This window comes from Pongo abelii, chromosome 18, assembly GCF_028885655.2.
Source record: "Pongo abelii isolate AG06213 chromosome 18, NHGRI_mPonAbe1-v2.0_pri, whole genome shotgun sequence".
Taxonomy (NCBI): Eukaryota; Metazoa; Chordata; class Mammalia; order Primates; family Hominidae; genus Pongo; species Pongo abelii.
Window position 1 is genome coordinate 30,811,368 of NC_072003.2, and position 14,095 is coordinate 30,825,462.

Genomic DNA, 14,095 nt, shown 5'->3' on the forward strand with positions numbered 1-14,095 from the left:
GAATATATCTGTTTCAAAATCTTTGTCCCATTGAAAACACTAAGTGGGCCTTTTCAGCAAAAATTTCAGGGCCCTAAAAACTTCCATAGAAGGAGCAGTGTGTGCATGTGCATGTATAGGTGAGTCCAGCATCAAGATGTGTGAGAGGGAGCCCTGAGGCTAGAGTGGGGGCCACTTTTAGGGCTGCAGCCTGTCCCTAGCTATATTAAGTAAGGGGCAGCAGAGAGGCTCACCTGTAGGCTGAAGCCAGGGGCACCTGCACGCTTGTGTCTTTCTTTAGCATTGGAAATTTTTCATTTATTATTACTACTTTTATTATCATTCTCTTTCATTGTTTCTGCTCTGTTCTCCGGAGGTTTTTTTTTTTTTTCTTGAGACAGGGTCTCACTCTCACCCAGGTTGGTATGCAGCGGCGCACCTCCCGGGTTCAAGCAATTCTCCTGCCTCAGCCTCCTGAGTAGCTGGGATTACAGGCATCCACCACCACGCCTGGCTAATTTTTTGTATTTTTAGTAGAGACGGGGTTTCACCATGTTGGCCATGCTAGTCTCGAACTCCTGACCTCAAACGATCCGCCCACCTCAGCCTCCCAAAGTGCTGGGATTATAGGCATGAGCCACCGTGCCCAGCATGCTTCCCCCTTTACTCATTTCTCTCTCCTGCCTCCCTGTGAAGAGGTGCTTTCCGCCATGATTGGAAGTTGTCTGCGGCCTCCCCAGCCATGGAGAATTTTGAGTCAACTAAACCTCTTTTCTTTATAAATTACCCAGTCTCAGGTATTTCTTCATAGCAGAGTGAGAACAGACTAATATACCATGTCTGTGTTTTTATTTTTTTATTTTTTTTGAGACAGGACACTCCATCGCCCAGGCTGGAGTGCACTGGTACGATCTCGGCTCCCTGCAACCTCCGCCTCCCAGGTTCAAGCAATTCTTCTGTCTCAGCCTCCCAAGTAGCTGGGACTACAGGCGTGCGCCACCACACCTGGCTAATTTTTGTATTTTTAGTAGAGATGGGGTTTCACCATGTTGGCCAGGCTGGTCTTGAACTGCTGGCCTCAGGTGATCCACCCACCTCGGCCTGGCAAAGTGCTGGGATTACAGGTATGAGCTGCCGTGCCCAACCCACCATGTATGTTTTAATCTGCAGTTTCCTCTTCCTTTAGTTCTTTATAGATGTGATCTCTCCCCTCTATCTTTCAGGAATTCCTGAAATTTTCTACTCAGCCAGTGGCATCCCTTGATATTTGGTCTATATCCTGCTATCCCTATCCAGTCTCCTTATGGATTGCTCAACCAGGGTGATGCTGAGGGGTTTGGCCAGGGGCCCACAAACCAGGAAAGCTTTGGGCAATCTCCCAGGCCCATCTACTTCCTGAGTTCATTTTCTCTTCTATCACTCTCTTCCCCAAGACAAAGGTTGTTTGGGTTTTTCTCCAGTGATGCACTTTAGAGGCTGAACTCCAGGGTACTTTATAAATACACTTAGCTTTGAATTAAAATTCATGAAAAGAAAATCAAAGGTTGAATAGGGGCAGTAAGAAGGTGTCAGAAAACTAAAAATGTTGCCCAGGTATTTAAAACACATGTATAATTCAAATTTTCCTAGCCTTAGTTCTATCAAAATTGATGTAGGGGAATGAGTTTTGTTTTGTTTTGTTTTGTTTTGTTTTTGACAGAGTCTCACTCTGTCACCCAGGCTGAAGTATAGTGGTGCAGTCTTGACTCACTACAACTTCTGCCTCCCAGGTTCAAGCAATTCTCCTGCCTCGGCCTCCTAAGTAACTGGGATTACGGGTGTCCACCACCACACCAGGCTAATTTTTGTATTTTTAGTAGAGATGGGTTTTCACCATGTTGGCCAGGCTGGTCTCGAACTCCTGACCTCAAGTGACCTCAGCCTGCCAAAGTGTTAGGATTACAGGTGTGAGCCACCATGCCCAGCCGGTCGGGAATGCGATTTTTAAAATATGCAGAGTTAGGACAGGCACGGTGGTTCACGCCTGTAATCCCAGTACTTTGGGATGCCGAGGTAGGAGGATCACTTGAGGCCTGGAGCTCAAGACCAGTTTAGGCAACATAGTGGGACCTTGTCTCTACAAAAAACTTACAAAATTAGCCAAGTGCAGTGGCACACACCTGTAGTCCCAGCTATTCAGGAAGCTGAGATAGGAGGATCACTTGAGCCCAGGAGTTAGTGAGCTATGATTGTACCACTGCATTCCAGCCTGGGAAACGAAGCAAGACCCTGTCTCTTAAAAAATACATACATACATACATACATACATACATACATACATACATACATACATACTCAGAGTTGACCCTAAAGTTAGGGCACAAGCCACTTTATTATGGACATGGACTGGCAAGCCCTAAGTTTGGGTTTTTGGCGCTCATTACTCTGGTAATCTGTTATGAATTACATAAGAGATGTTGCCAGATTGTAGATTCCGTAAGTCTGTCTTGTTCATCACTCCATCGCTAGTACCTAGCAGTCACACCTGCTTATGGGGGACACGTATATTCAACAAAAAATATTTGTTGCCATGTGTGGTGGTTTATGCCTGTAATCCCAGTACTTCTGGAGGCCAAGGCAGGAGGATCGCTTGAGCCCAGCAGTTCGAGACCAGCCTGGGCAACATGGCAAGACCCCATCTCTACAAAACATACAAAAATTAGCTGAGCATGATGGTGTACACCTGTAGTCCCATCTAACCAAAAAGTGGGAGAATCTCTTGAACCCAGGAGGTCGAGGTTGCAGTGAGCCATGATCGTGCCACTGCACTCCAGCTTGGGTGACAGAGTGAGACCCGGTTTCAAAAAAAAAAAAAAAGTGTGTTGAATACATGGTTGAATGAGATAAAAGAACAAATTAATCAACTAACTCTTCAGTGCTGGGTAAAAAGCCTTCATGGTCCAGGCAGATTAATAATATGAATGTGTAAAATGCCTCATATAGTACAAGAGAAGTTAGTGGGAATTATCGCAACTAGCAGTGTATGCCAGACTCAAGACATTCAAATCCCGGTTTCACAAAACTGCCAACCAAATGAGAGACATTATTGGGGTTCCAGGGGCAGGGGGTTGGTTGGGGAGGTCTGGCCTTTCTGCTTGCATGTCAGTGACCTCTACCCCCGAGACTGCTGCTAGCTCTTGAGGACTGTCTTAAAGTTTCCACTGTGGCTTCAGGTCTAAGCATCCAAGCTTCTAATAGGCAGATTCAGTAGCATCTGAGAAATAAAAGATGCCATCATCAAAATTTTAAATTTTCTGTAAAAACTAGAACCCTATTAAAGCAATCACAAAACACTGATTCTTAGCTGTTAATTTCATTTCGTCCCCTCAGCAGCCTTTTTTTTGTGAGCTAATCAGGGCACAATTTCCCATAGCAAAGGTGAGGGCTTGAAGCTCAGCAACTCACCTGGGGACACAGGGTAAACTGAGTCAGGCCCAGAACTTAGACCCAGCTCATTCTCCTTTGTAAGTAGAGTTAAGAGTTTAATGCTTCATCCACTCAAACTTAACACATACATGAACATGTTTAGTGGCCTCAAGGCAGCTTTGTGTCTAAAGCTCTTACGGGCAAGTTTATCAATTTTGTGCAAGTCAGTGGACAATCACTGTGCCCCTGACTTTCATCCCTCTCTAGAGACCAGTTGCTTCCAAGTTGGCACCAGGCAGGGAATAAACATGGTCACATGGTTAAGAGTCTGGACTTTGGAGTCTGATATGGTTTGGCTGTGTCCCCACCCAAATCTCATCTTGAATTGTAACTCCCACAATTCCCACATGTGGTGGGTGGATCCAAGTGGGAGGTGATTGAATTATGGGGTGGGTCTTTTCTGTGCTGTTCTCGTGATGGTGGATGAGTCTCAGGAGATCTGATGGTTTTTAAAATGGGAGTTTCCCTGCCCAAGCTCTCTCTCTTCGCCTACTGCCATTCACGTAAGACGTGACTTGCTCCTCCATGTCTTCTGCCATGATTGTGAGGCCTCCCCAGCCATGTGGAACTGTAAGTTGAGTAAACCTCTTCTTCTTCCCAGTCGTGGGTGCGTCTCTATCAGCATCATGAAAACGGACTAATACAGAGTCAGATGGTCATTCCTCCATACCCTAGCTCTGCCATTACTGGCCATGTGACCTTGAACTTGTACTTAAGTCCTCCAAGCCTGTAAGATGAGGAGATCTACTGCACTGGCATGTTAGGAGGTTGAAATGAAATAAGGTGGCTGGGTGTGGTGGTTCATGCCTACAATCCCAGCACTTTGGGAGTCTGAGGCAGAAGGATTGCTTGAGCCCAAGAGTTTGAGACCAGCTTGGGCAACAGAGTAAGACCTCATCTCTACAAAAAAATTAAAAATTAGCCAGTTGTGGTGATATGCACCTGTAATCCCAGCTGTTCTGGAGGCTGAGGTGGGAGGATCTCTTGAACCCAGGAGGTGGAGGTTGCAGTGAGCCAAGGTGGTGTTACTGCACTCCAGCCTGGGTGACAGAGCAAGACCCTGCCTCAAAAAAGAAAAAGAAAAAGAAATGAGATAAGGTGCATAGATAAGTCAGCTTAGTGCCTGATAATGTAACAGAAGCTTAGCAATTAGTAGCTATTGTTTTTGATGTTACAGTTACTGATACTATTATTGCAAAAACTTCATGTTTGATGGTCCCCTGATGTCACTCTTTTCCTAGTTCAGCAGAAAGAGGAAGCTCAGGCATAGAAGGCATTAATTCACTGACCATCAAACCCCTGCTGCATTTCAGTCAGTGGTTCTTCTAGAAACTACCTTTAAGTCTTTGTATCAGTGTCCGTCCCTCCACCTTCTCCCTGGATCCCCAGTGAGGAGACCCATTTGTGTGCAGTCCCTGTCATCCGATCTCCACCTGCGGTGTTGGCAGCCTGGCCTCCATGCAGAGGGCTTTCTGTTCAAAGGGCTTGAACTTAACATTTTAAACACTGAACACTGAAATCAAATATAACAAGGTTTTGAAGCAAAGCTATAAAGTATGTTTTTTCAGAGAAATTTCTGGATGATGGCTTCAAAGCACCTGGTAGATCCCACAGCATGGTATCTCTTTGAAGTACGGGCAGATTGGCTTTCAAAGCAACCAGCCCAAGGTCCTCATCTTTCCAGATGGAAAGGTTTTGAACGGCTTCCTCCAGGGAATGTTGCTCCTTAGTTTGTCTCCCCTCTGCCCCTAGGACAGATGGTTTAGATCACGTGAGCATTATAAGGGTCTAGGTTCATCCAATGTGAGCAAATGCATTTGTTTCCTTTGCAAAGAAGCTGCCAGCCACACTGAATCTAGGCTGCTCTTTTATGTATATTTTCTTTGGGGAGAGGGATTTTTTTTGTTGTTTTATTTTTTAATTTTTTAAAAATAGAGTTGGGGGTCTCACTTTGTTGCCCAGGCTGGTCTCGAATTCCTAGGCTCAAGCAATCCTGCCGCCTCCGCTTCCCAAAGTGCCAAGATTACAGGCATGAGCCACTGCGCCTGGCCTGTATATATTTTGCAAATATAATCATGGCATTTAAATTTCCATTAATTTAAAAGAAGAAAAAGAAACCAAATTGAAACAGGAGGAATTATTGAAATTCAAATTTCTTTATCACAGGAAATATTATTTCTTAAAATAGCCTTCAGTTTAATACATTAGGAAATAAGAGGTTAGAGTTGCCATTTTTAAAAAACTCTAGTTTCCATTTGAGATGCATTTGGGGTTAACTTTCTGGTGTGGAAAATGAGGGCACCCACATTGCCTGCCCTCTCCTGATTTTTGTTAGCTAAGCTAAGGGCTTAGGTTTATAGCATTGCATTCTGGTCCATCTCCCTAATGTGCATAAATGCCTAGTATTTATTCAAACTTTAAGTGGCTACGGCACTTACCATTAGACCTTTGATCACAGCTTATCCATGCCTCTATCTTTATTTTGATTTCCTCTTTCATTGGTCTGGATTTTGTCACCTGGGTGACATTTTCCGAGAAGAGCTCATGAATGCCATCTGTATTCCCTGGGTTTCTGGCTGTTTGAGATGGATGGTGTGTTACTTTCCAGTCTGGACCTCTTGGCTGGATACTTTATTCTCGAGTTAGACAGATGCTCCTTCGTTGTCTTCTGGCATCGAGTGCTGCTGTTTGTCATTGGCTTTTGGGAACCACACGTGTTCCAGGGATAGAGATGATTTTTCCAGGCAGCTGGCTGTCCAGGGTCCTCCATTTCACCATTCCCCGCCACTTCTCTAGGGAATTTATTTATTTGCAAGAAGGAGGGACAAGATTTAAACATAAATGTAAATGTATCATTTTTTTAAATTACAAAATTGGATGCCTGCTAATACTAAATAATTTTTTAAAAAACAAAGAAGAAAAGGAAAGTCCTGGAAAGGCTCTCAGAGAGATCATTGTTAATAGTTGGGTGCTAGCCGGGCGTAGTGGCTCACACCTGTAATCCAAGCACTTTGGGAGGCCAAGGCAGGTGGATCACCTGAGGTCAAGAGTTCAAGACCAGCCTAGCCAACATGGCGAAACTCCATCTCTACTAAAAATACAAAAAATTACTCAGGCGTGGTGGTGTGTGCTTGTAAACCCAGCTACTCAGGAGGCTGAGGCAGGAGAATCTCTTGAACCCAGGAGGCAGAGGTTGCAGTGAGCCGAGATTGCGCCACTGCACACCAGCCTGGGAGACAGAGCAAGACTCCATCTCAAAAAAAAATAAAAATAAAATAAAAAGTCAGGTGCCTATTTTTCCAGACTTTTTCTATGCATATATGCATACCTACATGTATAGAAATTAACAATGATTTTAAAAATTGAGTTCATGTTATATGTACATTTTTCAACATGCTTCTTTTTACTTAAATGTATATCTTGATATCTGCCCAAAGAAGTACAAAAGTAGAGCTACCTCGTTCTTTGTAAGAGCTGCCTGGGGCTCGGTGAACACCTGCTCTATTAGTTATTTAATCCGTCTCTCATTGATAACCATGTGGACCATTCTCTATTATAAAGGATGCCTCAACGATCTTTGTGTACTTGGGACTAAAGGATACATTCCTGGAAGGGCTAGGTCAGAGGGTATGCATATGATTCATTTCTAGTCAGTCATGTCTGTCATCTCTGCCTCCAAAATAGATCTCGAGGCCTCCTCCCTGTCCCCACCTCTGCTGCCACCTTCCTCTTTCACCTGCAACTGCAGCAAAGCTGGTAGCCCTGTTTCCACCCTTGTCCCACCTCCTAAAATCCACTTGGTATCCAAGAGCCATAGAGATCTTTTAAAAGCAGAAATCAGGCCAGGCGCAGTGGCTCACGCCTGTAATCCCAGCACTTTGGGTGGCTGAGGTGGGTGGATCACCTGAAGTCAGGAGTTCAAGACCAGCCTGGCCAACATGGTAAAACCCCGTCTCTAATAAAAATACAAAAATCAGCCGGGTGTGGTGGCAAGCGCCTGTAATCCCAGCTACTTGGGAAGCTGAGGGAGGAGAATCGCTTGAACCCGGAAGGCGGAGGTTGCGGTGAGCCGAGATCGTGTCACTGCACTCCAGCCTGGGCAACAAGAGCAAAAATCCATCTCAAAAAAATAAATTAATAAAAAATAAAAGCAGAAATCATCAGATAACATTGTATCTCTGCCTAGCACCCTTCAGCAGCTTCTCATAGGGCATAGAACAAAATCCACACTCTTCCCTGAGGCCCACAAAGCCCTGTCCCCCGTGACCGCTGCCTCCCTCTAGGGAGCACATGCCGTCCAGCCGTTCCTGCCTCCTGGCCTTTGTCTCTGCTCTTCCTACCCCCGGACAGCCTTGTGCCCCAGACACTACCGGGTGGCTCTTCATCAGCCAGCCTTCCCTGACCAGCATTCCTCAGGGCTCTCTCAGCCCAGTCGCCCTGTCACATCATCCAGATAAGGGCTTTCTTCACAGTCCCAGCCACCTCTGAAATGCCCGTTTATACTTCTTTATGCATTGCCTGCCTGTCTCCTCCTGCCCCACACTGTATGCTCCTATAAGGCCAGAGGTTTGCCATCTTGCTCTGCACTGCTACCTCTGCCCTTAGCACAGCACCTAAGCACATTTGCATGCATGAAGCCTTAATGAATGGTGGTTGCCATATTGTCTTCCCCATTGGTTGGGCCATGACAGATGCAAGAGAGTCTGTGTTATGCGTGGATAATCTAGAAGGAGCAAGGAGGCGTAGCGGAGTGCAGAAGTCACAGCTATGCCACTTAATTACTGTGAGAAGTTGGACCAGCATAAAGGCTGGTCACAGTTCCTCAGATTTGGGGGTGTCTCCACAATTCACTCAAAATGTAGGGTTGCAACATAGTGAAGGTCATGAAGAGGCCAGAGGAAGTCAGCTCAGCTGACCATGGGTTCAAGGGTCCTAATGCCCCATCCAAATCCTTCCTGAAACTGGCCATGTTTGATGGCTGCACTCTGCCTTAGACATCAGTTGGGACAATTTGGGGCCCTGGGACTGAGATTTCCTGGACAGTGACAGCAGTCTCCCAGCTAGGAACGTAATCCACAGTGACTGGGCAAGAGTAGGGGCTGCAGAGAGAGGGATGTGCCCATTGTTTTCTCACCCAGCCTTGCCCCCACCCCAGCAGAACAGAACCTAAGTTGACCTTATTTGAGAATTGGGAGTTGGGCCAAGCATAAGAGCCAATAGGCTATCTTGTTTTAACTAAATTCATGTTATCCCAGGGTTTTACTCTACCTGTCTCTCTTACAGGGTTTTTCTGAGGATCAAAGGAGAGAAACATTTTCTAGAGAAAATGTTTTCCAGAGTACACAGCATTATTCTACTGTAAAGGATTACTAGTTTTACAGCTGCCGAAATTGCTGTTAAAACAGCAGGTCACCTAGGAACTCATGTTGCCCTGGGGAGGAGCAGTGAATCTGTTGCTCCTCCAACTGCCCACCACTGTTAGACTTTGAAGACATAAGCCATGACCTCAGTCCAGTTTGCATGAAGGTTGCATGAACCAGCTCAATACACTCAATTAGGAGACCTGGTGTTATTTTTTTAAACACCAGTGGTGAACCCGCACTTGCTTTAATCGTTTCTCAGCCTTGACATTTTGGCTGGATCATTCTTTGTTGTGGGGCTGTCCTGGACATTCTGTTATGTTTAGCAGCATCCCTGATGTCCATGTAATAGATCCCAATAGGACACCTCTCCCCCAGTTGTGATCAAAAATATCTCGAGTCATTGCCGGATGTCCCCTGGAGTTGGGTGGGGGGACAAAATTATCCCCGGTTCAGACCTCTGCTTTAAAGCAATTCTGCAAGGTAGGGATTTGTTCATCTATTTTTATGGATGTCAAGATGCAAGTCAGAGGAGGTAAGTAACTTGCTAAGGGTCCCATCACCAATGTCACCTCCAAGGTACATGAGGGCACTCTGCATCTGCCCACAGCAACCACCCAGTCATCAATGGAATCTATTCAGTCATTCAGCAGATACTGGTCGAGCACCTACTATGTGCCAGCCAGTGTTCTAGTTGCCCAGTAAATATCAATCATTGGTATCTGGGTGTGGTGGCTCATACCTGTAGTCCCAGCTACACAGGAGGCTGAGGTGGGAGGCTCACTCGAGCCCAGGAGGTCGAGGCTGCAGTGAGCTGTGATCACACCACTACACTGGGCAACAGAGATAATTAATTAATTTTATTAAATGTGTATCACCAATACTTGGTATCAAGGGATGGAAGGGGGAGAACTCTAAAAAGAGACAGCTGTATTCATTTCCTATTTGCTGCTGTAACAACTTGCTGCAAACTTGGTGGCTTAGTTCTGGAGGTCAGAAATCCAAAATCAGTTTCACTGGTCTAAAATCAAGGCATTTAGCAAACCTGCACATTGTGCACATGTACTCTAAAACTTAAAGTATAATAATAAAAAATAAAATAAAATCAAGGCATTGGCGGGACTGCATTCCTTCTGGAGGCTCGAGAGGAAAGCTCATTTCCTTGTCTTTTTCAGACTGTAGAGGCCACCTACATTCCTTGGCTTGTGGCCATGTCCTCCTGTTTCAAATCCAGCACTATAGCTCACTCCTCCCTGACCTCTGCTTCCATTCTTATGTATTCTCTATTTGATGTTGATCTTCCTGCTTCTCTCTCATAAGGATGCCTATGATTACATTAGACTCACCTGGATAATCCAGGCTCCTCTCCCCGTCTGGAGATTCTTCACCTGATCATATCTTCAAGGTCCCTTTGCCCTGTAAGGCAGCATCTCCACAGCTCCCAGGGGCTAGGATATGGACATCTTTAGGGGCCATTTATCCAGCCTACCACAGCCCACCCTCTGGCCCCCAAAGATTCACCTCCATCCCACATGCAAAATACATCCATCCCTTCCCAAGTTTTCCAAAACTCTCAATCCATTGCCATATCAACTCAAATCCAGAATATCATCTAAGTCTCATCAGCTCAAAACTCCAAAATCTCATCATCTAAATTGGTTATGGGTAAGACCCTGGGTATGACCTATCTTGGGGCAAAATTTTTCTCATCTGTAGATGAGTGAAACTAGAAAACAAGTTATCTGTTCCCAAAGGCAATGGTGGATCAGGCATAGGATAACAGTTAACAACATTCCTGTATTGGTCCGTTCTCACACTGCTAATAAAGACATACCTGAGACTGGGTAATTTATGAAGGAAAGAGGTTTAATGGACTCACAGTTCCACGTAGTTGGAGAGTCCTCACAGTCATGGCAGAAGGCAAAGAAGGCACAAAGTCACAGCTTACTTGGTGGCAGGCAAGAGAGCTTGTGCAGGGGAACTCCCCTTTATAAAATCATCAGATCTCATGAGACTATTCACTACCACAAGAACAGTATGGGGAAACTGCCCCCACGATTCAGTTATCTCAACCTGGCCCCACCCTTGACACATGGGGATTATTACAGTTCAAGGTGAGATTTGGGTGGGGACACAGTCAAATCATATCAAAATTCCCATTTAAAAGGAGGGTAAATAAAAGGGAAAAAAGAGGAATCACCAAACCCAAGCAATTTTAAAGCCCAACTGGGCAAACTCTGTTAGCTTTCAAGGCCTGGGAATAATTCTCTGTGGTTCGGGGCTCTGTTCTCTTGGCCCACAGCTCCATCCTTGGAGTCATTCTTCCTTTTTCAGGAAGAGCAGCCTGTGTTTGTAGATGAGCCATTTCATCAGCCAATTTCCTGCCTGTAGAATTTTGGGGAGTCTGACAACCTTTCATTTTGTTCTTTCTTTCTCCCATTCAGTCCAAGCTGGCAGTGTTTCTCCTGGTATGACATTCTCAAAAGTCATGTGGGACTCCCATGTATGTCTCTAGGATTTGCTCCATTAGACAAGGGACTCCTCTGCAAATCTTTCCTGGAAAATCCCCTCTCTGTCCTGGCTTCCGCTGAGATGTCTAAGGGGATCCATGAGCCACATGTCTAATCTCCTGAAAGAGTCCTTCATATGACTGAATACTTTGCACTTTACATCTTTCTGAGGTACAAGAAAAAAGGTTGTCCAGCCACACCTTTAGTTTTCTCTCCATAGCATACTTTTCTGACAGTGAATCTCCTAATTTTAGAATCTTCTGCAATCTGGATAGGCTAAAAATCATCCAAATCACCAAGTCCTGGTTCCCTTTTCCTTAACAGTTCTTCCCTCAGTCTGTCTCTTTCCTCTCACATTTTACTTTAAGCAGCAGGAGAAAAACAGACTGAATCTTCAGCACTTTGCTTGGAAATCTCCTGAGTTAAATATCCAAGTTCATGTCTTGCATGTTCTGCTTTCCACAACACTGTAGGACACAATTCAGCTGAGATTCTACTGCTACATAACAGGATTCCCTGGGCTCCAGTTTTCAGTTACATGTTCATTTCCTGAGTCCTCACCAGTGGTGCCTGTAACATCTATATTTCTGTCATCGGTCTGTGTAGGATGATTTCTCTAAGACGGTGAAAGTGTTCTATATGGTGTTCCTCACTCCCTCCTCAGCCCTCAGGAGTTCACAGGTTTCAGGGATTAGGATGTGGACATCTTTAGGGAGCCCTTATTTAGCCTACTGCAATAACTATTAGGTTTATTGGTCAATTATCAAACCTTTATTGATTGCTTCTCATTTTCTTAGAACTACATTGGATACTATATAGGCTACAAGGGGTAGTATAGCTAGGCTGACCAAACATACTGGTTTGCCCAAACGGTCCCATTTATGTATATGTGTGCGTGTGTGTGTGTGTGTGTGTGTGTGTGTATCTCCAGGCTAGAGTGTAGTGGCGATCATAGCTCACTGCAGCCTCAACTTCCCGGGCTCAGGTGATCCTCCCACCTCAACCTCCCGAGTAGCTGGGACTACAGGCATGCATCACCATACTCAGCTAATTTTTGTTTATTTTTTGTAGAGACAGGGTCTCACTATGTTGCCCAGGCTGGTCTTGAACTCCTGGTCTCAACCAGTCCTTTTGCCTCAGCCTCCCAAAGTGATGGGATTACAAACATGAGCCACTGTCCCAGCTCCGTTTATACTTTTTGTCCCAGTGTAAATATAGTAGTGCTCGCTTTCTCTCTGAAATGTCTTGGTTTGGGTGATTCATGTCCTGGTCACTCTAAATATAGATCTTAATGCTTAGCCATAAGGAATCTACAATTTCATGTAGACAAAAGAAACATGAAAAAAATCGTCAAGCGGTGGTAGTTAAGTGCTAAATAGTATGACATTTAGATGCTGCTCAACATCCTACAATATGCAAGTCAGCACCTAACAACTACCTGCCAGACATTTTACCATCTGGAATTTTAGGGTCATTTGGAGGCCTTTGGGAGTTCATATTTCAAAGTGTGGTCCCTGGACCAGCAGTATCAGGATCACCTTATTAGAAATGTAAATCCTCAGGCCCCATCCCAGACCCACTGAATCAGTGGGTGGGGCTCCACAGTCTGTTTGAACAAGCCCCAGATTTTAACAAGCCATATTGTCTGTTTCTCTCTCCCTCTCCTTCACATGTGCACTTCCCCCCACCCCACCTTCCCCCGGCATCTCCGGGATACAAACACCACAGTTAATATTAACAACATTGCTCTGTCCAGGGAGTTACTCATTTTCCCCTGCCCTTTGTTTTCTCGTCTTCAAAGCAGTGACGTCACAAGGGTTGCGATAATATTGTTAAATGTTAGTTTGGGGAGAATAATTCTTTGGTTCAAATGATCTATTTTCAAATAAGTTTTTCTCAAGGTACCATATTTATCTCTCATCTCTCTTCTGGGCTTTTTGCAGGAGCTGAGAAAAAGCCTGGAACTTAGTGTAAATCTACAAAGGAAACAAAAGGATTGTTCCAGCGATGAGTATGACTCTATCGAGGAAGACATACTCTCTGAGCCTGAGCCAGAGGACCCAGCGCTGGTAGGCCATCCCAGAGATGACCGCCCTCCTTCCAGCGGCGACTTGACTCAGAAAGATGTTCACGGGGAACGGGAGACAGAAGGACGCTCTCCCCCGGGCCCAGACACCCTCGTGGTGCTGGAATTTAACCCAGCTTCCAAAAGTGAGCTCTGTCTTGTGTATCATTTCTTTGCCATTGGTGTCTCTGCATCTAATAGCAGGACTTAAACTTCCAGTGGTCCTTTGAATTCCACTTTGGGTAGAGTGTCTCACAGGCCAGGGAGGTATATCAGTCAGGTCTCTGTTGATTGCAAGACGCAGAGCTTCCCAGAGGCTTCCTCAGGGCCCTGAAATTCCAGATGGTAAATTCCTGGCAGATAGTTGGAGGTGTCTGTTCTGTACATTGTAAGATGTTTTGCAGCATCTACATACCAGTTGGCTAATACAGAGTAGCTTAAGCTAAGGGACTATTTATTGACTTGAGTAACTGAAAGGTTCTGAGATGTAGCAAGACTCATTTTCTCCCCTCTCCCTCTTCGTCTTCTTTTCCCTCTCCGTCTCCATCTCTCTCCCATCTCCCCTCTTCCCTCTCGGCCTCTTCCCTCTGTCTTCTCCCATCTCCCTCTCCCTCTTGCTCTCCTTCTCCTTCTCTGCTTTCCTGTGTCTTGCTTCCATTCTTAGTAGACTATCCAACATACAAAGGCAGAATTGCCTTTAAATAAGACACTGACTT

The 14,095-nt window shown here is 45.2% G+C and overlaps 1 protein-coding gene across 20 annotated transcripts in view; it reads left to right on the forward strand.

Moving 5' to 3' along the window:
- Positions 1–14,095, forward strand: part of KATNIP (katanin interacting protein) — a 230,359-nt gene that overhangs the window by 114,912 nt on the left and 101,352 nt on the right. For all 20 annotated transcript variants that reach the window (XM_054533684.2, XM_054533683.2, XM_024233849.3 and 17 more), the window contains one exon: positions 13,258–13,525. In XM_054533684.2, coding sequence (XP_054389659.1) covers positions 13,258–13,525 — 268 coding nt within the window. The remainder of the gene's footprint in view (positions 1–13,257; positions 13,526–14,095) is intronic.